The 25548-nt window shown below is 37.9% G+C and overlaps 1 protein-coding gene across 2 annotated transcripts in view; it reads right to left on the bottom strand.

The window, feature by feature from the left end:
* CACNA2D1 (calcium voltage-gated channel auxiliary subunit alpha2delta 1) overlaps window positions 1–19086 on the bottom strand; it is a 362809-nt gene extending 343723 nt beyond the window's left edge. For both annotated transcript variants that reach the window (XM_041405297.1, XM_041405298.1), the window contains exon 1: window positions 18972–19086. In XM_041405297.1, coding sequence (XP_041261231.1) covers window positions 18972–19066 — 95 coding nt within the window. In that variant the 5' untranslated portion in view covers window positions 19067–19086. The remainder of the gene's footprint in view (window positions 1–18971) is intronic.
* Window positions 19087–25548: the final 6462 nt, after the last annotated feature.

Raw genomic sequence — 25548 nt, 5'->3', positions numbered from 1 at the left:
GTCCCAGACATGGCAGAAACTTCCAATAAACCGTACCAATTTATAGAACGGTAAAAAAAGAAATAGAGAAACAGGTTGTTTCTCATGGCTGGGTATAGGGAGCACTTGTTGCCAAAAATAAAACCTTACATAAGCATAACACATGCTATATTTTGCTACAGAATTTTTCACAACCAGACAGACCACATGTAACCACTACAACTATCACAAGAAAAGTACTACTGCCTTTCTGACCTACATAAAGGCACTGACTTCTCTTGTGTCCATGTTTAACACAATGTTTAATACACTACAATATTATAACTGTATCAAATAAGAGAACTGTATCACAGTCATAAAACATACAAAAATCAAAGCACATCAGTATCAAAAAGGGTCTTCATCACATGCAACTCAGTTGTCACAATTAGATACTGAATTAGTATCTCTTCTGTAGGCTGTGAACAATTTCTATGAATATTAATAGCAACTGGTCACAAGGAAGAGAAAGAATTTGAGATGCCTGCCTACAAACTAACAGAAAATGTTTAAGTTGCATTTAATGCAGTGTTGCAACTCTTTTTTTCCCCCCAAATATTCTACTCAGAACTTTTTGCAGTAGTAATATATTAAATTTAGCCCGTTAATTTTTGAGAATCAGTATTTTTGTGCTCAATCACAGGATAAAGAAATTAACATAAAGAAAAATATCTCTTTGTGTTAAAAATACTTTTTAACTCTGTGTTAAAAATACTTTTAGTGAGCATTATAAATATTCAGTACTAGAACACCTCCATTTCTCACCACATGCCTAATTTCTGTATATAGCAAAGTAGATCCCAGCTAATCAGTACATTTGCATTACAGTTTCTTCTCATAAGGAAAAATTTATAGGAAAGTGTGGAGCTACTTATGTCTGAAAGTGTGTTCATCTCAAAATTGGAGACTGTATTTACACCTAGTCTCAGTGTTTTTCCCAATGAGGTACTGTACCATTAACTAAATTGCTAAAACAAGGGAGTTCTTTAAAGCATTTTTTTCTCCTTTCCACTGCAAGAGCCATTCTTGACAACCACCATTTCTGAAATGTGACTGCCAATTGTGTTCTTCATGTTGTAGGATAATCAGTTTTTTTAATAATTTTAAAGAAAGCTTGCAGTGGAATAAATTGATAAACGCTTAAAAGAAACACCTTTCTGGAGCCTAGCTGGTTAAGAGAAATACTAAATCAGTGCTTGCTGATTGCTGAAGCCAACTGACGGGTGGCTTCTATATTTAGGATCCTCCTTACACCTGTCAAGAGACAGAGAGAGACAGCCAGCGAAAAAGAAAGTGTGTGCACCAGAGCAAGCAATCCAGAGACCCATCTCTTGCAGCAAGCTGCTAAAAATATAAGAAACAAAGAGCAATAAAGAAAACAGAGCAAAATCTTGTTATTTATATTACACCGCTGCTCTGTGACATGCTGTCAGCAAGCACTCTGAACAGGGTACAGACCTCATTAGCTATCAGCAGCACCAGCTTCTACAGGAAGGCAGTGATACTCCAAGCTGGATACAATCCAACTGTGTCAAACCTGGGCTCCTCAGGTGGATCCCTTTCCCTGCTGCTCCTCAGCCAAAAGCCTGAAGCCTTTGCAGCAACATTCGTATTCCAAAGTGAGCTCCAGCAAGTATCCATCCCTGTGCCTAGCAATGTCACTGGAAATGGGCTTTCCAGCTTTGATTGGCATCTGCCTGAACCCAGGCAGATTAGCTATTCTTCAGCTAATCTGACTGCACTTCTTTCTAAATTGATGAATCATTGGTACATATGTGTCACATTCATATTTTCTGAAAAATCCCTTTGCCCAGAATTTTTCTCCTGGGAAGCTGAGAAGCCTCAGAGAAAAAGGAAAACAATATTATTTAATTTGCTTCTCCTGTGTTTTGCTGCTTTGGAATGTAGTTGGAGATTGTTTATCCAACAGGTGATTGTTTCATTGGTTTCATGTGAATTGTTTTGACTTATTGGCCAATCAAGGTCAAGCTGTGTCAGGGTTCTGGAGAGAGTCATGAGTTATTATTATTATATTTTATCCTTCTGTAAGTATCCTTTCTGTATTCTTTAGAATAGAATAGATTAGTATTCTTTTAATATAATATAATATAATAATAAATTAGCCTTCTGAGAACATGGAGTCAGATTCATCATTCCTTCCTTTGTCAGGGCATCCAGCAAATACAATACATATGTGCATGTAACAGAACAAAAATCAAGAAGGTTTCTTTAAATAACACTATGCAACCAATTAATAAAACAATCCTATTTCAAAGGCTTCAGATCCCTTTCTTTGTTTTAAAAGAGTAACAGTAGTGCATTTCAAATGGAAGAGCATCCTTTCAGGTGTAGCAGGAACTTGCTTTCAATACATTGATGCTACCTCTTCCCACCTGAGATGCACCACTCCTTTCAAATATTTGATCTCTCAGTAAAAAGAAATATTTGGGTTTATACAGGTTAGGGATAAAGAAATAGCATTGCTGGGAAGCAGAGAAAAATCATGCTATTTTTACACATATATCCCTTTCTAAATGCTACATGGCAATTCCTAAACAAAGAAACCAAACATCATTCCACCTTCCCTGACTCATAACAATCCAGGTAACCTTTTAAAAATATCTGATTCAGCCTGCATTCTTTTTCGGAAAAAGGAAGCCAAATGGCCTTTAAGTATTCCCCAGTGTTCAATAAACTATATCTATTGTTGGCCAAGCTTAATTTGTGCTTCAGTAACTATTATTTTCTCGGAAAATAAATGGAAAAGCCTTTTTTTCCCATCAATAGCAGATCAAATCCATATTTATTTGTTAAAAATTAATGATGTGGGTGTATGAGTGTGAGAAAATGCTCAGCCCTCATGAAAAATGTTAAATACTTCTAAATGTGGATGTTTCAGTTTTGACACAGAACATAGGACGCAATTGCAGAAATACTTCTGAATCCTCTCATAAGTGACCCTAATTATTTGCCTACCACTAGTAGAGGTTTTAACCACTATTCAGTAGTTACACTTATCTGCTAAGTGTACTTAACTAATTTTTATGTAGGTAATAACTTCAATTACACAGAGGCAAGAGGCAAATGACTATAAAAACACATGGAAGATAATGAACTTGCATTCAGCTCAATAAAGAGCTAAAGGCTAGCAGAGGAAATCTGTGTATGATCCACACACACCTACAGTAGTTCTGTGTACCTTAATGTCACAGGAATAATTTCAAAATGTATAGGGTAAAAATTATGGTTTTGCTGGTATCAACATCAATTTTACTGTCTATATTCATGCATTTTTCCCAAATTTTAAAAGACAGAGGATTAAATGATTCAATACTTGGGGTAAAACAGAATTCAGAGCAAGGGCATAGCATGGTGCCTGGCATGGTGCAGAGTGGCAGTGACGTGTGGGGCAGACCAATTAGCAGAGTCAGAGATAACCATGCCATACATCTAAGGTCACACAGTCACTAGCTGCTTATAAAAAGACTTTATAAATGTAGGTTTGAAGTACATTTTATACTTTTAGAAAACTTTTCTTTGTGCTTTTTGCTTTTTTTCCTTGGAGGTCGTGCACATTAATATTTAATCTTTTGTAATTCCACAGTTAAGAATATTCTACTAGCTATTCCATACTTCATAATGGGTAAGTATGATACTGCTGCATAGTCTCAATACCACTGCCAGCACAGAGAAATACAGCAAAACAGGTATCAACAATTACAACATATCACAGGCTACTCCCACCCAAAGCAATGGATCTCAGTGTAGTCATACAGAGGGTGTGAGCCTGAACAGCTATCATTGAAACTGAGATACAGAAATTTAAGGCTCTTCAACTGATCACAGTGTGAAGACACAATGGGTCCATACTAGATGTACTGTAAAAAATAATGTAGCTCCTTTAAAAAATTAGCTGTGCCCAGTCCTACAAATATTTTCTTCCTATCTGTTGCACAGCCTGACTGTTCAGAAATATTCACATGCAAAAACAACTGCAACATAACAATGCTAGAAGAGAGATCTATGAGATTTTATAAAGTCCTAAAGGGTGACAACATATATTCATAAAGCACCAAGAGCACTGTACTTAATACTGGGCAAACTACTGCTCTGTCCTACCTGTCACTAATGGAGTCATCTATGACAGACATTATACCATTCTCCTGGGTACTAAGACATGTCTCTCCTATATTGATGACTGTAATGAACACAGAGGAGAAAAAAATATAGAAGGATTTGGCTGTCTTGCATAAAGTTAGAGGTGCACACACATTAGCACACATGACATTATCCCTGCCATTACTTATTCTTCTCCAGGTATTATTAGGGAAAACCCTCAGGAGACATAAAATATATTGCTTTATCATTATTAGGGATGCTGTTTCCCTGAAAAAAACCTTCTGTCTAAGGATCTCTGCCTCATTCTCATGAGTTTCTCTCACACAGAATCTGTAGTGATACAGGGACTGATTGTTTTGTTTGGAGGTTTCAAGCATTGTGCTAATAAGAACAGAGACATGTACATGTGTGCAGTGCTGCTGTTTGAGATGTGTACATAGGAAAACTCAATCACCTAGCCTGACACACTTCAGTCACTTGATTCATGTCAAACTGAATCACACACAACAGATTCAGCCATATTAGAGAACAGATCCAGAAATGCACCAAAGATATAAAAAATTATGCAACAGATTATATTCTGTACATAATTTCTATGAATTTCTGATATTTTTTACCACTACATGGAAAACAGGGTGTCCAGACAATTTCCATTGAGCTTTAGCATTATTTTGTTCCATGGCATGAGAATGGAAAAGGTCAAGTTTAATATCACTAAAAGGTATTACCTAAGACAAAAGCGAAAGCTAGTCAACATCATCAAGCTTCTCTGGAGTAGACTGGCAACAAAGATAACATCTATAGAAGCCTTTAAAATAATCCACAAATCTTCTACTAAAACAAAATTCAGAAATAATGTTAAAAAAAAATTGAATAATAGAATAGTCTGGGTCAGAAGGAACTTTTAAGGTCATCTAATCCAACTCCCTGGAATGGGCAGGGACATCTTTAAGTAGATCAGGTTCCACAGAGCCCTGTCCAAACTGACCTGAAATGTTTCCAGGGAATATGTTTTATCAGCATCATTCAGTAATACTTTCTTCAGATTAAGTAGCTAATTCAGTACTTGATCAAAAAATCTGACAGACTACAGTAGAAGTATTTTATTTCATCTCAAACCATTCCATACTTACACCTTTTAAGTGAACTTTAAAATGAAAAGGTTTTTAGTTTCTTCCTTTTTAAAAATACATCAGTTGAAAATAAAAAAGTTGGGAAATGGAAAAAGTACTGTCCAGCTCCTAAGCAATACAGAAGAGAGCTTTTGCTCTTTCAGATTTCTCTTCAGTACAAATTTAGAAGCTTAACATTTCAGAAGCACCACGACAGCTTTTAGAGAATGGATCCACAAGATACTTAGTTGTAATGTCAAGGCATTTTGTGTATTTAATCTGAATTTTCCTTACCTTAACTTGGAGGTTAAAGTCTATGAAGTAGTTGATAGCCTGAATATACCTTCCTAATTTTAACAGCAATAAGAATTCAACCCTTTATTCTGCTTTGATATGTAATAGCAAAGAAATGTAACAGCACTTACACCGCATATTACAAACAATTGTACAAGCAATTCTCCATGTCCCTTTGAAGAATTCACCAATGAAGGAGAAAACTGGGTAAGAATAAAAAAGAAACAGACCGCAAAGCTGTCATATTATTGTAAATAAACAGTTTGGAAGCTTTAATCCAGTCCAATTTACAACTTTGAAACTGTGTAAATTCAAATCAAGTCCAGATTTGAGACGCATAGAATTGAGCTTTTCTTCTAAAAAGAAAGGGTAAGCAGCAATGATAAGTATTACATTTGTAGAGAGGCAGACAATTAGTGGTGAATTACTTGAGCTGAGAGAAAGATCAGGTGGTCTTTAGATTGCTGGCTTTAAAGCCCCTGAGATTTTTTTCTTTACTGTATCATTTCAATATCATTTCAGACTCTCAGAGAAGTACCCAAACAATGTAAAATAATGATACTTCACTGCAAATAGCCCTTATTTTTATATTGATTTTGTTTAGACATTGAGTGCTAAAAAGATTGTGTAATTGCTACGCTCTGAAAACAGACAGCATTATCAGCCAAGAAAACCTTCATCAGTTCATTATCCAATTTTCCCAGGTGAAAGAAATGTTGCATGGAGAGTGTGTGTCTGTGTCAAATCACATAGTAACAAACCACAAACTGAATCTATCTAAATTACTGTTGAATTAGAAACTCGATTTCACAGCAACAAACAAAACTGTGTACCTCATGCAGCCTGGATTTGCCTAGCAAATATTTGTTTAAGAACTTGGGAGTAAAACACATTTAAAATACTGCAAGTTTTGTGGGTTTTTTTGCTGTGTTTTTATCTTTGGGGGTTTTTTGCAGGGGATCTATTAAGAAAAAAATGGTTTAATCTATTATTTTGCTGACACTGTAGGAAGGTTTCATTGTAAGTAAGGAAGAACTGCTTTAAGCAGTTTCTGATTCCGGTTTGCAGGTGAACTTTTTGGCCATTAAGAAAGCCTTGAGTAAGTTCCAGCCAAACACACATCCCTTAGTGCCAGTGTAGGAAATGTGGATCTGGTACACAAGAAATCTAACAGGTGAAATACTGAAATTGGTTAAATTTGGATATGGTTGCTCAAAAAAAAAAAAAAATCACTGCACAATTAAAATACAGAGCTAGACACAGAAGATGTTTAATTTTTTTTCAACCATGTAGGTAACTAGAACAGCGAGTATTTCCCTGGTATCTTGCTGATACTTTCTGTTTGCTAATTTGCAGGAAAAATTCCAGCTAGAAAGTAATTCCTGCCCAGGAGCTCTCTCTTTCAGCACTGAAACAAGGTCCTAATGATACAAAAAAAAATTCAAACATCTCAAAATATCTCTTTGAATAGGATATCTCTATCATAGCTTTTAGGTTCAGCAAATAGCTTTGGCTAATAGTTTACTTTCAATTCCCAAAGGCAGATGCTCCTACACTCTCTCCATGTAGTGGCAACTATTACTAGTTTTACATTACAAAAGACAAGGTATGTCCTTTGCAGCTTTACCAAAGTTATGTACAAAATCCACCACTCTTACAGTGGGCTTGCATTTTGAGTAATATTCTCAATGAAAGGTGTTTCCAGAAGAAAAAAAATACAGTTGGTTTTGTAACTGAAGACAGGATCACAATGAAGATATTACAAGGAAAACAATTTAAGGCTTAAGACAGTTTCTTGTCTTGCTATTCCTAGTTTTCAAGTGTTTAATCTTTATAACTGAGTAACTTATTTTAAACTTTTAAAAAAGTTTTTCTAAAGGATTTTTTTAAATATTAATCCTCATTTTATTCTGTAAGCACATTATTCCCACAGAGAGTAATGGGACAATTGTTGAGTAGAACACTAGTCACTAAAAAGAAATAGAGCCCCAGTTAATGAGATGTGTGGAACAAAATACTCAATCATCAATGTTTACCCTGTATTTGCAATGTTGAAAGCATCACTAATGAATACATAAAGTGTTTGTGGAACCATGGATACCTACAGGAGAATAACTGATCATGTTTATCCAAGACTACCTTGCAGGCCATAAAAGTACTTTATTCTATCAATAAATGGATTTATGAAAGGGTAAAAATGCTATCAGCAAAATACCTGCAAGCAAATTATTGTTCCATCCACTACAATATTCTTTCTGGTCATTTGTTAACCAAAACTCTCACCAGCCATGCTAGGAAGTGATGGGTGCTTTTAATCCTAATTTTGATAGAGTGTATCTATACAAGGAACATGTATAGAAGTTAAGACACTGGCCAAGTGCTTCTAATAGGAAAGCAGCTATCATAGCAGAATTTCACCTCATGTCCCCATAAAGCATCAGTATCATCTTTCAGAGTAAATCCAGTTTCACTGGAAACAAATATAAAATTTGTCTGCACATTTCTTACTGTTTTTAATTCCAATTACCCAAAAACTCAAGACTTCACACCCAAAGATGAATTAATTACTCGGTTGTGCATAATGAGGGGTTAAATTAAATTACAACTATCATCCCTACCATTCCAAATTAAGCTCTAGAACTAATTGCTTAAGAAGAAAAAGAAAACAAAACCAAAAACAAAACTACAAAAAATTACATCTGTGTAAGCCACTTACAGCAAACCTGCACATTACTACAGGTTGCAGTACTTTGAAAAGAAAAGTATTTCTTCCTTACAATTCCACGTTTTTATTTAATAAAATCATACTTCTTCCTAATCTGGGGTAACATTTTTCAGTGCCTTCCAGCACATTAAGAACTTCTTTTTCACATGGACACTTGCTCACTGGGGCACAGAAAATGAAGGGGTGTCAGAGTTTATCATTTAAAAGGAAGACAAATGACCACATCTGATATCACACATGGTTTCCCTGGGATATCTTACTATTCCCCTCTGCAAAGCCTAATAAAACCATGTATCTCATTTTATTTTATGCAATTTTCACAATCAGGCCTTGACAGTGATGACTCATTCTGTTGCAATGAAACCTGTATGTGTTTAATCAGAAATTATTTTATGCGGATTCATCCTTGCACTTAGGATTTAAATGATACAGGGCCGATACTCATTATGCTGAAATTACACTGGTGGAAAGAAGGATGAAATTGGGTACCCAAGCATTTCCAAAGGCATTTAGAGTATATCCTAGACATATTCTTAGTCATGCACAGATCCCTCATGTATTTCTAATCAGTCAAAAGAGACCAGATTCTGCCTTCAATTACACAAACCTGTTCCCCATGTTTATATTACAGTGAAATCTCCTTAATACATGTTCCTGCACACATTAGTGATTCTCTCCCAGCTCATATGCCTAGCACATAATCTAAAAGACGTTAACAACAGATAAAAAAATCTAATCAAGTAGATGCTAAGGGAACAAAAGTGGCTTGGTGAATAACAAAAATGGTAAGAACTACACTTCTACTGCTACTGGCTATGGAAACAAAAGTAATTGCATGGAAAACTATGTTACTCCTGCTCTAAATCTTAAGAGTTTTGTTGACTGTCAGGTAATTAGTGATTACTGATGACCATCTTACTTTACTAGTCTGTAAATTAGAAAAAAAAGTGTGCTTTTCTTACCATCTTTCTTATAGAAACAGGACATCTTGCTTTATTAAACACATTGATCCAAGCAGGATGGCAATTTGGGTGTCATTTCCATTTTAGAAATGGAATAAAACCAGCAGTAGCCTGTGCTGCGAAAGAAGCAACAGATCACCTCAACAAGCTCGCGTCACAAGCCCTTGTTGGATTATATCTAACTATTGTCTCTTTTGCAACTATGAAATATCCACAGCACAAATTTCAGAAGATCCCGGGATCCACAGCTCCCAGAGCTCTCCAGAGTGGGAAAGGAATTGGCAGGAGTGGCAATGAGCGCAACGAGCGTGTGGCGCAGGCATGAGTCACATGCTGGCTTCTCTTCACCACACAGTCTGCAGATTTTTGCTGACTCCTCTTAGTTTCTAAAAATGCTGTTAAGCTTATGTTTTGCAATCTGTGTACATCCAAGAAGCACAAATCGTGGGGATTAACTTCTCCCAGATCTCCAGATCACAAGTTACCAATAGAAGCAGATATGATGGTAAGTTTTCTACAAAGATTCTATTAAAAAATCACTTTGAGAACCAGGTAAACCAGAGGTATCACCCATCCAGGGAAGGATTGGCCAGGCAAGTTTCTGAGGTAAAGTGGGAATATAGCAAACACACATCTTAATAAATTAGGCTTAACAGTTTAACAACACATTTCAACTACAGAAGGCTTTAAAGGCATTAGCTAACAAATTAATCTTGACAATAAACCCTTGCCTGACTAAATGGTAAGATATTGAAGCTTCCTACTTTACTGCGAGAAATTAATATCGAAATCTAAGGTACAAAATTGGAGAAATAAGGCAAGGCAGATAAAGCGAGGCAGATAATACTAAAGACAGGCATTTAATGATAAAAAGCTCAGCCATGGTACACACAATTCAGGATGTACATCATAGAAAAAAATAATAATATTTGTGATTAAATAAATTAATGTATACTGCCTCTTTTTTGTCTTTTTTTCCAAAATTGGTGCCACTGAATTAATCTTTAAGAAAAGGGTCAGATCCAGAAATACTTCCTTTATTAAGAAACACACACACAGCTAACCAACCTACACAGACCCAACTAATCAATCTAACACGGGATTCTTTCAACAGAAGATGAGGGTGCAAGAAGGTTCATTGCTCAATACACTCAGTTTCCGTCATTACATGGATCATTCTTCACTTTGACCCATCTTTGAAAAAAAATCTAAACAACTTGGTACACCCATACCTAAAAATATTAAAATTACAAGCGAGGTTAACAGAAAAAATGGATTTTCAGTAAGTTCTGCAGAAACTACTCTACTTACAATTGAATAGTATATTGTGTATTATATTTTATTCTACTTAAATCAGCTGCAAGAAAATTGCCATATACCGCAAAAAAAAGGGAACTTCTGCATTAACATCTGCATGAGAAACCACGAAATTTCTGGATTAAACTCACAAAACAGAGTTTTCAGGGCAGAGCATTCCCCAAGCAAAGAGCATTGCTTCCCAGTATAAGGCTGTATTTAGGATCTACAAGACTTCTACCAAATCGACTACCCCAATCCACACTGGGCAAAATGGTTACTGTGAGGCTTCATTAACCATTTACAAAATAAACCATTTTTCTCAACACTAGTCCACATCAGAATATCATTAATTAAAAGTTGCCTTTTAGTGGACTGCTGTACTTATCCCTCACCATTTTGACTGGTCTCATGGGACATTGCATTTACATGTGCAGGAGTGACCTGTAAGACTCAGGGAAGGAATAATAAGAACACTAATTTTGTAATTGATACTTCCTGTCATCTCTTTTTCATTACTTTTCTCCTTCCTGCAGTGTTGATAACACAATTCATCCATTTCAGACTGCAAAACGTTTCACTTCAATAATCTTTGACAGAACAGCTCCCATGACTCAGTTCCCTCCAATGAAAAAGGTTGGAATTTCTAATCAAGAGTCAACATATACCTAGTGTGGCCAATTTCTGCTCATTTCAAGAATGAAGAAAACTTGCCTTTTACTGGCTTGTTTAAGACTACCTTAGTGTATAAAGAAAAATGCAGCACAATATTAATAGTGACAATTTAGAACAGTGGCATGACTTGATTTAGGTTTTAATATTGCCACCACCCTTAGCCACAGATCTTTTGTAACCTTATTTTTATGCCTACCTGGAAGAATATTTAGTCCATGCTATCAAAATATAATAAAAATCTGAGTAAAAATAAGGGTGGGAGAGACATCACTGGGGAACATTTTAAGCTTTGAGACCAATCTAGTGGGAACCTGCATGAAAATAGGAACATTTCAGTTCAAATATTGTTTGTATGAATCAAGTCTAGCTTTTCTCTTTTAAATAATTCACATATAATTTATCATCTGATTGCTGCAAAAACTAGACTGTGGACTCAGCAACTCCTTTGCGTTCTTACTTACTTCTCAAATCAGGGCAAAAATGAATCAGATTTTATTATAATGAATACATTTGAGAAACTTTGCTCACAGATTTCAACTGAAGCATTTTATGCAGAGAAAAATCTAATCTAGTATGTACCTCCATGTTACATCTAATAAAGGCTGTGCAAAAATTATTCTTAGTTCATATAATCAATAGGACACATTTTAATAAAAAAAATCTTCTTTCTGTGTTTCTGAATGAACATTCATGGTCCTGGAGAAACAAAGGAAATTTCAAAAAAGAAAAAATCTTAAATCACTATGTAGAATATCTGTTACAAAATCAGACTAGAGTTCTTACCCCACCCAGCTCTCAATGAGAGGGAGTGAGAATGTAATTTAAAGAGGGTGAAAATCCAATAAATCACTTTTTATAATAGTCAGCAATACTACAACTTCACATTCACATTCTGTGGTTATTTCAGGCCTGCCTCAGATTAAAAAAAAATGTCTGATTTTGAATTACTGTAATTAACTGCAAAAGCTTGCTGATTTGTTGATGCAAAATAATGTCAATCATTTTCATAAACTTGTTAGAAACTTTGTAAATAAATAGGAAAAAATGATAGAAGGAACAGAAATTCACTCTTTGTCATCAGTTTGCTGTTGGCAGGCAGAGAAAGGTGCTGTAAGGATGGACATAAGCAAAAACCAGGGTCCTCTCCCTGCCATCATTAGTGTAACATTCTCAAACAGTGAGCCATACCTTGTCACAGGGTGGCTGTAAAAGAGTCTATTTTACATTTCACCCTGAAAACTTACTAAGTCTGGAAGGAAGGAGGAAAGGAAGGAAGGTGTGAAACACTGAGTTTGCTTAGAAGCAGAGTAGGTCAACAAATAGTTTGGAAAGCAGTGGAGAAGGAAAAGAAAAATCCCTCCTGAGCTGAATAGCTGCAGGCACATGCCATTAATTTTAGCTATTAAAAAGTGCTGAAGTATATTTTGAAAATCTTCACTCTTGCACAGACTTCTCTGAGAGGATCAATGGAACTTCTTCATTCCAGGGTAGAAGCAGCACAGTCTGGCCCTAAATTGAGAATATACAACCCATGAACATTACTGAAGTAGAAGTGTAGTTGACAGTAATTTCACTATCAGGGTTATGTATTTTCATAGCACTACTGTGTGCATCACAAGGTACTGTGTAACATAAAAATCATATTCTGCAAACAGTACTCAATCCAGTTCACCTTACTACTGGAAATCAGGAGGGAAGGAAGAATCACAACTCCCCCTAAAAACAATGACCAATTTGCTACAATAAGCTGTGGCACAACTGATGCAAAACTCAGCTCTTGGTCTCATCCTACAGAACAGAGAATTGCCCTAAGCATGTTTGAGGAAACTTGAGTGGGATCAGGCTCTTTAATAGATTCTGCAAGAGAGGTAAATCAGAACTGTAATCTCAAATGCAAATCATTTAAGTATTCATGGATACCTGTCTTGCAGCAGCTGTAGGGGAATGAAAAAGCTGATCTAAGACAGAACACACAGGCACAGCCCAGGGCTGGGGGCAGAAATGCAGTTATTGCTTTGTGCTTCTTATTTTCTGTGCATTTTCCAGGTGCTAGCTCTACTTTTCTTTTTTTTTTTTTTTTACCAGGACATTAAGGACACTGAGTTGTCATTCTTTCTATCAAGAAGTCTGATTCAGCATCTGTAAAAGATGTAAATTAATAATGGTCTGTCTTTACCAACTTGTAGCTATGGTCCACTAATTTTATTACAGGGTTGTTTTCTGGTGGTTTTTTTTCCTTCTGTTAGAGGAAATTTGTTAACAAGGCACTAGTAAACAAAATTTTCTGCCAGCAAAAATATCACCTTTTGCCACAAAGGTCTTTATGAGCACTCTAAACACAACATGCAGCTTGAGCACCGGGGATCAAAAGCCCAGGCACTGCTTCAAAGAAGCACAGAACAGTCTGGGGCTCAATCCTACTTCTACTATGGTCAGCAACACAGAGAATGAGTCATTTTTCTCTACTAAAATGCTTCTAAACTGCAATCCCTATCTCACAGAAGTTTAAGTCAAATATTGGTCTAGAAGATAACACTACCTTGGATACAGGATTCTCGCAGAAGGCAAGAAAGGATCAAGGGACAACAATGTCAGTTGCCAGTGGGCAACCAGTCTGGGTTGTTTCTTTGTTACAAAACATTAAAGCACTAAGAATTTGACCATGCTTCCATCAATTTAAAGTGTTCTGCTAGATAAATATTTTTAAGATCTGTACAACAGGCCTTCTATTTAACAATGAATACATTTCAGGCTAATGTGCTGCCAAGCTCCAGCTCTCTTTCTAGCAGCTGAATTCTTGGATAAAATCATTTTGCAGGGTATGAGCAATGCAGTTCTGAAAATAGCATCACTGCAAAATGAAAGATGGCAAGAACCTCTATAAAGCTGATTTATTTCAATGAAATTTCATCTTTTATGATTAGTATCTATTTTGATGTTTTCAGCTGAATTTTCATACTTAATAAAATGTAAATCTATAGAATTTGTTCATTCTGAGGCTCCAGCATAAATACCTAGGAGGGAAACAAACAAAGAAATTGCCCATTCACAATTTACATCATAAAATATGTAAAACAGAAAAATCCTTTGTGGATCCAAATAATTTGCATTTATCATCACCATATTTACAAGGACATTAAAAAATGAAAAACAAAACAAAACAAAAACAAAACAAAAAAAAAAACCAAAAAAAAAAAAAACACCACACAATCAAAAAAATCCCACCAAAACACCAAAATAAACACCACCAATCAACAAGCTGTTTCACACTTATTCTAAGTAAGTTTCCACTAGAATAATGGATTGGAACAACACTCTTTAAAATATCAGTGGGTTTAAGCATCTTGCATAATGCTCAGCCTTTAGACATGTGCTGAGAAAACATTAAGAGGTGATATTGCACTTCCCTGATTCTAAGTAGATTACATCTTTTGGCTCTCTTTCCAATTCACTTATACTCCAGTACTTTATTTTTTTCCTAATAGTGAATATTTTTAAGTAGGTTGAGAAAAAAAAAAACCAAATTTCTAATGAGAAAGAGCCCGATATTTTATAATCCATTAATACAGCAGTCTTTTCTAATTAACATCAGCAGCTAAACTGGCATTCTTCTATCACAGACTATAAGCTATAAATGGGATTTTATGCATATGAGAGGTCTCAAAATCCCCAAGTCTGACAGTAGAAACAGGTGAAAAGAAAACAACGTAAATGTCATCTATCTACCTTTGGTCACTGGCGCCACACAGAAAGTGATGCTGAGACCAAGCCCAGCCACACTCTCAGCAGGACCTACACTTGTTAGGTCCATGTGAGGAAGCCAAAAATAAGAATGTCCCAGTTGTGCAAGCCCCAATTCATATGACTCATATAGACTTCCCTGAGTTGTCCTAATGACACCAAAACAGTAAAGATGATTCATGCAACTAAAAACTGGGAATACACAACTTCTCTTCTAAAAATGTCCTGTCTGCATACATATAGGTGTATGTTCATAGGTATACTATTTTTATCTTTATATTATCTTTATCCACCAATGTTTTACACCAATTCATGTAAGTGGCAGATCTGTCCTGAATTTAATAATTTATGTAATACATACATACAGAACAAATGACTGAGGAGGAAAAAATATTAAAAGATAAAGTAAAGAGAGAAAAGGAATGACAGAGGAAAATTAGAGGGGGGATAAAAAGAAAATACATTAATATATATCCACAGAGATGCAGTAATTACAGAAACAGTCCCATTGATTTTGAAAGGCATCATTTGTAGCTTTATAAAAATTAAAATATACTAAGTTTGGGATTTTTCTTTTTTTTTTTTAATCAGTACAAACAGGTTTATTATCAGAAAGGAGAATGTGTATCTTTATGTAGTACATTACTCACTATCAGTAACAATATCAACACATGCTGTGCCAAAAGGATACTCAGGAACTACAAGATATACTTAAGATTATCTGTCTTCATACAGTATAAAGAAAAGAAGAGAAATAAACTGAGTCCTCTGCTATCATTATCAGGCAACATACAAACCTTGTATATTTAACAGTATGTTTCTTCTGTAGTCTGTACAGATAATAAATATATAAATACATGTGGCTACAAAAAAGAAGTGCTTTGCATACTGTGATAGCAGTAGTGGTAATAGCGCCAGGAGTACTATATACAATATTCTCATCTAAGTGCAAAATATCTGCTCTGTTGCAGGTGTAATTAAAGGACTTGGAGTTGCTGTGTTAAAAGTATGACCATGGTATCTTGCACCAACAAACATATCCCAAACACATGACACAATTAATATGATACATTTAAATGGAATGCAATATGCATCAATCAGCAGCTAAGCCTTATGGCTCAGATCAAGACACAATTACTACTGTACTTCAATAGTTTATTAAAGGACAGACTTCAATATTTGCAGCGAAATATTTCAACACTGGAAGCAACGAATGCAATATGACCTGCTCAGATTTTCAATGAAAAATTAATGCTACCATTTCATACAACACAAACCTGCACATGAAATTCTCTATATTTTGCTTTGTAAACACATCAGGGCCTTTTTATCTTATCCAAGAATTAAAATTAATCAAATTACTGAGATTCTATCACACAGGCATTGCATAAACCTTCAGCATTTCTTGCGAAGAATACTACATGCTTCTATGTTATTATATTCTTGATAGTGACTTCTGAATGTTTTAGAAAAAGCACATGTTAAAATATTTATTAATGCAGAAGAAACAGATGACTGAATGAAAAGTGATTGTACAATAATGTGTTGTTGAAGAAACCATACACTCTACAGCCCTGAATATGCACATTTTTCACACAACAGCTAGGAAATCCTGCTTCCTCAGATGAACTTTTTCACTGAGAGAAAAAACAGACTGAAAATAATGGGGAGAAAGCAGGTAGCTGAGAACATAATATCAGCAAACCTCCAGTTCTTCAATTATTCATATCCTTTCTTTCCTTTATTCTCCTCTCCCATGTTTTTTTTTAATTCCTATTTTTAATACTCTTAATATATAATATATTTTACATTAAGAGCATTTGCATCACTTCTCTTTGTTCTTCCCCATTTGTAATTTTTAATAAGAAGTGAAACACTGCTGTCAAGTCTTAAAAAAGAATAGAAAAATTTTCTCCTTCACCTGTTACATCATTACTTTTTGCTAAGCAGCTCTCCCTGCATCAACCTGTTGTGTGCTGCCTTCTAAACAAACTAAGCCTTGCTTGCACTTTGATGCCATTTCAAAGGGGAAACAGTACTGAGAAGGATGCACAGTCTCTACAGATTGTTTCTGCAATATTTCAGTGGAATAACAATGAGAAAATAAAAGAAGAGCAAACAAGTAGATTGTGCAGAACATGGAAATGTTGATGATTAACATATTCTGAATTACTTTATCATAGGTACAGTTATAATTATAGTTATATGTTTCACTGTTGTCAATTTCTATTATCATGACTGTCAATAAAGGTACATTCGGAAGGAAATTAGCAGAAATAGATGGGGAGACAAAACCAGTTTTAAAAGAATATCACATATTCTTATGTTAAAAAAGCAATCTGGACTTCTATTTGAAAATATATATAATCTTTTTATTATTTTCTTTTAATTTCACTGGGTTCTATTTTTTCTTTCTCTTTTAAACCCAAAAAAATCCACATAGAAGATAAATTGTAATTAGTTGTGTATGATAACATGATCAGCTCAGTGAGAAATCGTAAATATCAGAGCTCAAAAAACCAGAAATACGGGAGAACACAAGAAAACAATGAATTAAAAGGTCCTGGGTCTGTATTTTGCTACATTTGCTTCTACATGGCACATCTTTATCCACTGCAACACGAGAATGTTTTAAAAGATAGTTTTCCCTACAGTGGGAGATTGTAGTTATTCAACTTAGAAGATATTAGGTGTATCTTAGCATCTTATCTCTGTATTCCTTCCATTTAACAGTGCGAGCATCCCTTTGAGCTTTTCATAATGGAACCGATACTCAGAACTGAATCCAATTATAACAACCTACCAGCACTACTAATTGGTGAAAATGCATTGCTGGTAATTACTGCAACCCATCCTTTGCCCAGGATGAACGACACCAATAAATTCTACCCAGTGTTAAACAATAAGGAAAGACTACCATTAGCACTGTTTTTCTTATGTAAAATGCTTTAAAGTGAGTCATCCACTTAAAAGTTACCTACTGGTAGCTTTAACCCAGATTCGGGGACTAAGGAAAGTGCTTCAAAAAACCAACCAAACAAAAAGAATATAAAAATAATGAGGTGAGAGAGAAGAAAAAGAAAGAAAACACGATCACATAGTGCTTTGTCGTGGATTTTTTTTTTCCTATCTGTAGGCGAATCTTCAATATGTATTGGCTTCCTTTTGCCTTTCTTTTACTGCATCATTATTTTTTGATCTTTGCACTGCTCTGGGCAACACTTTCATGCTAATAATTCTGAAGCGCTTTAAAGATTCCCATCTCAGGGCCAGGCAAAGCACCGAGCTGCGTGCACCGCGAGCATCCTTCAGCTCTCGCGAAGATATTTCTGAGAAGTAACGATCTGCAAGGCCAAGGCTGAAGAAAACACTTCTCCAGCTGTGTGGCTTTACGCGTGCGAAAGCCCCTCCGGCGGGACCCACGCTGCGCCCCCGCGGACCCACCGCAGCCCCGAGCCCCCGCGGGTGCGCTGGAGCCCGGCCAGGCAGGAGGGAGCCGGAGCTCGGGCTCGGAGCTCCCAGCCATGCCCGTCTGCCCCGCTTCCCATGCCGGCCGCGGAAAGGCAACGAAATCCGCCTTCCCTGTGGATTTTGACCAAATTGCCAAAGTTTTCAGGTTTTTTTGTAAACAGTGTTGAAACTCCGTCCAGGCTGGAATAACCTCTGTGGGAGGAAGGGGCGGACCCTGTGTAACTCGAAACTTTCTTGTCGACAAGGATGACCTGACGGGGTATATCTGGGAGCCGCTCCGGAGCGGGATTCCTAGGCGAAGCCTTTACCTCAAAAGTCCCGCCGCCGGCCGTCACCGGAGCTTCCCCCTCCCGGCGACCGCCCGGGCGGGACCTTCAGCTACCCTGACTCTTCTAAGCAAAAGCTGCCGAAAACCTACATTTTTTTTTTTTCCCGATCTTCACTTTCCGCACGCTGTAACTTGATTTCCCTTTGTGTTGTCGCTGTCCCTGGCGCCGAGGAGCGCCCCCGCCCCGGCCGTGCCCCCGCCCCGGACCCGCGGACCCCGCTGGGACTTACGTGGTGGCCGAGGGGAAGGGTCCCTCCGAGGAGTGGTTCATCACCACGGAGTGGAAAAGTGTCAGACTAAAGAGCAGCAGCCAGCCAGCAGCCATCTTCCTGATCGAAGATCGATCCCCCTTCCCCAAGTCGGCGAGCCGGCAATAATAATAAATTCAATTATCGTGTGTGGCGGTGCGGGGGGGGCCGTGGTTCTTTAAAGCCTCCTCCGCTCCCCCCACCCGCCCCCTCGCAGGAGGCGCAGCCCAGAGATGCGCGGAAAAGCGGGAGCGCGGCCGAGGGTGGGGAGGAGGAGGAGGAGAAAAAACGATGGAGATCTGTGGGTGGAGTGGGAGAAGAGGCGAAACAGAGAAGAGAGCGAGCGAGAGATACTCCACTCTCTTCTACTCCAGCAGCAGCTCCAGCTTCATCCGATCCGCCGCCATCGGCGCTACTTTTGTAACAGATCCTACTCTGCGTGTGTGTGCGCGCGTCCTTCCCTGATTTATTCCACTGATTGCAGAGCAGAAAGACGAGGAGAGAGGCAGGCGGGGTGGCGGCTCCTGGAAGAAGAGGAGGGAAGCAGGCGACAGAGTTGGAGACGGGCGGATCGCTGCCGGCTCCTGTCTTCCCTGCCGGCAGCCGGGAAAGTCGGGGCGAGCAGCGGGGGCGGGCGCCGGGCCCTGCGGCGGCCGCGCTCCATACAAGGCGCCCAGGAACTCCCGGCCGGGCCGCCCCGGGGCCGCGCTGCCGCCGCCCCGCCCCGCCCCGCGCAGCCCGCACGCTATTTTTAAAACCGCTTCGTGCCTTATTTTAATTCCAGCCCCCTCTTCCCTTCTCGGCAGCAGCCGCCGCACGCGGCCCGTGTGCCACCAGCCTGGGCTGCGGTTTAAATAGGTATTTCATGGATGTGGCTGTAAATGCCGCTCTCCCCGCGGCCGGCTGCAGCAGCGCCGCTCAGCCCCGCCGAGCCCGCCCGGCCGCCGCCCCCGCCCTGCGCAGCGTCCCGGGCCCGCCGCGTCCCTGAGCGCCTCCGGGGAGCCGCCCCCGGCACGGCCGGGGGTCCTTGGGCTTCACCCCCGCCCCGCCGCATCGCTAACCCAGTTACTCATTTCAGATCTCCCTGGAAATTCAGAGGAGGCATTCCCTCTCCCTTCCTTTCGTTTGTTCACGCACACCAGTCTCTGTGGCAACTATACACTGTCGGTATAAATGTAGAAAGTAATCCAGGGAAATAAGTTCAGTGACAAATTTGATTTTCTTTTTGATCTGTGGGTTGGTTTTGTTTGGTTTTTTTTTCTTTGTATGTGCTTACATATTTATATTTTAATATATTTACTTAGTTCAACAGGTGAAAATGAAAGAGCAGACCCAGTATTCATTTTGTTTTCACATCTTTTGTATTTAAGGATCACATCTTGAATGTATTAACTGACAACAATTTCTATAAAACAGGAAAGTGCTCATCTCTATTTTAAAGGTGGCGAAGGGATCAAAACTGAGATGCACACATGAAGAATTGAGTGCTCACATTGCCCGGGCTCAAAGCCAGCACGATATTTCAGTTGCAATCTGTAAAGCATGCAGTCACTCATCTACATTGTTTCTGGATTGGAGCTGGCACTTGGGAGCTCGTGGGAAGAACTCCCAGTTGTCTTCACCTATCCACCTACCTATAGGTACGTAGGATTCATCAGGGTTTGGATGCAAGTTTGAAATAGCATTCTCTAAAATGATTCTGCAGCCTTTAGACTCAAACAGTCTGAAGAGTGTCTATAGCTCAGCTTTTGTTGGTCTCCATAGTCCTGACAGTTTTGCCGAATGAAGTGGCACCTCTTTGGGTACTTACCTGTAACTGCTCAGCTGAGTACCTCTGCTTCCCCACGGGGATGTCAAGGGCACCAGCACAGTCATGGCCCTGTGGCACATGATATGTATTGTAAGGAGATCTGGGGTAGAAAGATGGTAGGGAATGGATTTAAATCTTGGAGAAATGCACAGAGGAAAGGGGCTGGAGATGTGAACTAGTACAGGTTGCAGCAGACCATGACAAATTTACTTAGATAAAGCAATCTACTTAGATAAAGCTCCTCATTTTTTGGGCTCTCACAATAAGAGTAGCATTAATTACTGAACAAAAATACTGATTCTGCCCCTTGATAGGATTCTGGAGTTTGGCTCAAGTTCATGCCTAAATTCTTCTGAGTTACCAGAAACCAGATGTTCTTCAGTTAGTTGTACCCCAAAACACCTACAGTTTTGCAGTGGGCAGCACACTAATGGATTAACACTGGCAACCCCTCCAGAATAAATGGGAATGCCCCACCTGGCTCCTTCCCTACCTGAAGGATCAAGCATATGCCCGTTTCTTCTCTTCTCAGCAGGAAAGTGTTCATGTTAAATTCCCAGCAGCGCTGCCCCCAAGTGCCTTTTGAGCAAGCTGTGGGCACTGAGCTTGGAAAGAGGTGCTCACCCAGGGGAGAACTCACTGAAGTGAGCAAACAGAAAAGTACTGACATACTGGTGTGGGAAAGAGAGGGTGCAAGTAATTGTTCAAACACACGGAAGAAATGGTTTCAGTAGGTGAGAATAAGCAAGACCACCCTTACTCACAAGTACCATTTCAATATAATGTAAAGGAGACCAGAAGATCAGGGAATGATAATGTAAAATAATAAATAGATAACTAAAGGGTTTCACAGGAATGTTTCTTTCATCATTAGAACAATTTTCTGTAAGCCTCACTTCTGATGCTTATAGAGCTTCTTAGAGCAATAATTATAGCTGCAAATAGTTCCAACAACAGTAACACATGGAATGGCAATGGAACTGTGCAATGCATGGGTTGCTTGACACCCCACCTAGTACTGTAAAGTCTGGATTAATCAGTACTAATACACTGAACAACAGCTGAAAAGTGAAAAAATATTCTAGAGGAAATACTGCTATGATTTAATAAAGAAGTATTCAACGCTTCTGTGCAATATACTGTGCTGTTTACAACTGTATAACAAGACCCAGATATGATTTAATAAAGAAGTATTCAACGCTTCTGTGCAATCTACTACTATGCTGTTTACAACTATATAACAAGACCCTCTGCAAGTTAATCCTACTGTGAGCAGTGTGAGTGCCTGTGGAGCTCCCTGAAACTCAGGGATGAAAAAGAGAAGTTGTCTATATGAGGCTCCAGCATGGAGGAGAAATACACAGGTTTGCTCCAAACAAGCTGGTTGAAGTGTGGAGGAGCAGCCAGGGCTGGAAAATGGAGCTTGACAAGGGCTGTGGCATTCTGGGAAGGTCTGTGATAGACAACTCAAGATGAACCTGCAAACTTTTCAGGATTTAAAAGTAAACTTGAACTGGAGCCCAGTTTTGAGAAAAGGTGGAATCAAATAACAGTTTTCCTGTAAAATTAAGTAAGGCTGGAAGTCATGTTTTGAAGTTTTGCCTTTTTTTGAATCTGAAACTCAGGAATCCAATGCCAGCCTGAAGCATGGGGAAGAAAAGAAAGCAGGACTTCTTCCATGAACAATTTGTTATTTACTAATCACCCAGTCTTTGGTTCACCTAGTTATTTATGGCCTAAAAATTAATTAATTTTCCAGGTATTTAATAAAGACGCAGAATATGTAGAAATGGTGACCTCATCCTACAGCTGTGTATGGACATGAGTAATAGGCCTCAACAAGTTCCCACTACCTTCAACAAGAATGTGTAATTGACATAAAACATAAAATTAGCAAAGTTTCTTGGTATGTCTTCACCCTCTCATAATGCAGAAAAAAGAAGCACAAATGTGGTTCCATCATGAAGTTTTAAAAAGCCATTCAAGTCCCCTAAACAATCAATTTCTTTACATTTGCTGATTAAACTATTTTCTTATGTAGTCAGTGTTTTCAAATACATGGCTTCTTCTTCACAGTAACATTGCACTGCAGAAATTCTTGTAATTTATCTGCATTGAGATTCCTAAAGATCTATTGCAGCAGACAAATCTTTTTCTTTAAGCACTTGAATGACAAACAACGAAAGTAAATCTTTCTTCATTCTTACTTCACTTCATTCTAAATTTATTGCCTGTCATATCTGACCAAGACCTTTCTGTGAAGGAGCACAGGAGCAACAGGTATTGATATAATGAGGGATCTCACAGAAAGTTTGCTGTGTAGCTATTTGGTGCACTTGGCAATGTTAGGTTTGTGGTTGGACTCTTACCTTAAAAGATCTTTTCCAACCTAAAATATTCTGTGATTCTATTCTATGATTCTACTGAAAGTACTGGAAATCTTTCAACTGACCATGGTAGTCCATGTGTCAGAAAAAAATTCCTATTGCAAAACTACAACATTTCATTTGCATCAAAGGCTTCTTCTCAGTTCATTTAATCCATAGCAAGTATTAATTAATTATAAAGTTTTTCCCTTTTATTTCAATTTCTGGATATATTATTTATGTTTTCATGCCTTATTTACACCATTGCAAATCTAGCATAAAAGATAAAGTAGCAGGGTCCTCTGTTTCTTAATCATTTCTAAAAAATCCAATCCTATTTTAGCACTGGAATCAAAGTTATCTTAATCTGGTTTTATGCTTGTGTATAAACTCATTCTTCAGTAATCAGCATTTTCAGAAAATTCTTGAAGCCAGTAACAGGTTAAGACCACACGTGCCGTGATTGCAGCACTTGTGTGAATAGATTGGACACAGTTACCACGTGCCTTAAGTGTCTTTTGTGGGGGCGTTACAGGCAATAAATCTGTCCTGGCTTTATTCTTGCCAGCCCTGATCAGCATTTTGCTGAGCACGTTCCACCTTTGTGCTTGGCATAACACATGCTCCACTAGATGGAAGCCCCAGATATTACTGGGTTCAGCCAAAATATGCTTGCTGAAATATGGCAAAAAAGTGTGTGCATGACCCTGGAGAAAGGTGTAAAGCACAAGTCTGATGAGGGGTGGCTGAGGAAGCTGAAGATTAGCCTGGAGAAAAGGAGGCTCAAGGGAGACCTTATCACTCTGGACAACTGCCTGAAAAGAGGTTGTAGAAAGAGGTTGTGGGGGTCAGTTCTTCTCATGAGTAACAAGTAATAGAACAAGCGGAAATGGCCTCAAGTCACACCAGGGAAGGTTTAGATGAGATATTAGAAAAAAATTCCTCATGGAAAGGGTTGTCAAGCACTTGAACAGACAGCCCAGTGAAGTGGCTGAGTCACCATATCTGGAGGTATTTAAAAGACATGTAGATGTGGCACTTAGGAATATGGTTTGGTGGTGGTCTTGGCAGTGCTGGGTTAACAGTTGAGCTATATAATCTTAAACATCTTTTCCAACCTAAGTGATTCTGTGGTTCTGTAGTTCTGTGATAATTAATGTCACATACCAAAGTACTGGCATGTAATATCTTCTTTATGTCTGTTTTACATAGGGAAGGAGGGGATAATCTTGCTGAATAGTTGTCATTCCATTTGCTGGTGCAGGACTGACAATTTCTAATTTCAGGGGTAAAAGTGGTCTTATTGGAGTCTGCACCAGATGGAAATGCAAGATTCAACCCGTTGCAAGTGAGATGAATTGTTTTACATATTTGAATTTGATAAAATATATATTACAAAAACTTTGTGACCTACATCCCACAGCAAGATAATCTGTTTTGTTCTCACCCTTGTGTTTGGTCATATTTGAGTAAGCATGCTGGATCTGATAGCAAAACCTTCACTATTTGATGACTGTTTATGCTTTTCTCGTTATTGTCAGATTTGAGGAAAGCATTCATTCTAATTCTAGTCATTAAAGCAGGGCTGTATGCCTTTTCACACTTGGGTTTTTTGATACTGCAGTTAAACCAACAATAATTTTAGGATAACTTAATATTGAAACTTGGAGTCCAGAACAATAAAAATTCTCCCAGTGAATACCAAGAAAAATATTTTATAACAAAGTGTTAGTCTAAAACTTCATCCATGGTTTTGCTTGATGTAGAGCTGATTTTCTCCAGATTAGCTAGTATAGGGCTATGCTTTGAGGTTTTGTTGAAAACAGTGTCGATAACACAGGGATGTTTTAGTTGTTGGTAAGCAGCTTTGACACTGTAGCACTATATGGAAATAGTAGTTTGATTCAGAAACACTCTACATTCATTCTAATATCATTAATATGTTTCTGAGTTTCAAAGGAAAATTAATATTTTTTTGTTCATTAATCACTGTGTTATATTTCACAGTGTAACATAAAAGTGCTCATTGTAAATCTCATATTGTTGTTGTGACACTATTCTCAGAAAACCATAAATGTCAGTCATTTTGCTGGAGAACACCCTCAATTATAAATGTTAAACTGTGGTATGTTCTGAACTTGTAAAGAAATATAACTTCTAACAGCAGTCTTATACAAATAACATATGTTTTATAAAGTTGAAATTGGCAGCACTTTTGTACAACATTGTCTATTTTCTACCAAGTCCCTAATCTATTTTAATTTACTTTATTCTATCCCTGCCACTGACTTGAGGCATATACAGTTCTTTCTTGAAACCAAATATATATATATATATTTCTTCTTTAACCTTCTAAATCAGACAATTTTCTCAATTTTTTTCA

The sequence above is a fragment of the Onychostruthus taczanowskii genome, unplaced genomic scaffold (assembly GCF_017590055.1).
Source record: "Onychostruthus taczanowskii isolate IOZ18803 unplaced genomic scaffold, ASM1759005v1 scaffold23, whole genome shotgun sequence".
Classification (NCBI taxonomy): domain Eukaryota; kingdom Metazoa; phylum Chordata; class Aves; order Passeriformes; family Passeridae; genus Onychostruthus; species Onychostruthus taczanowskii.
Note: the sequence above shows the minus strand (reverse complement) of the source record. Positions and strands in the feature narration are given on the sequence as shown.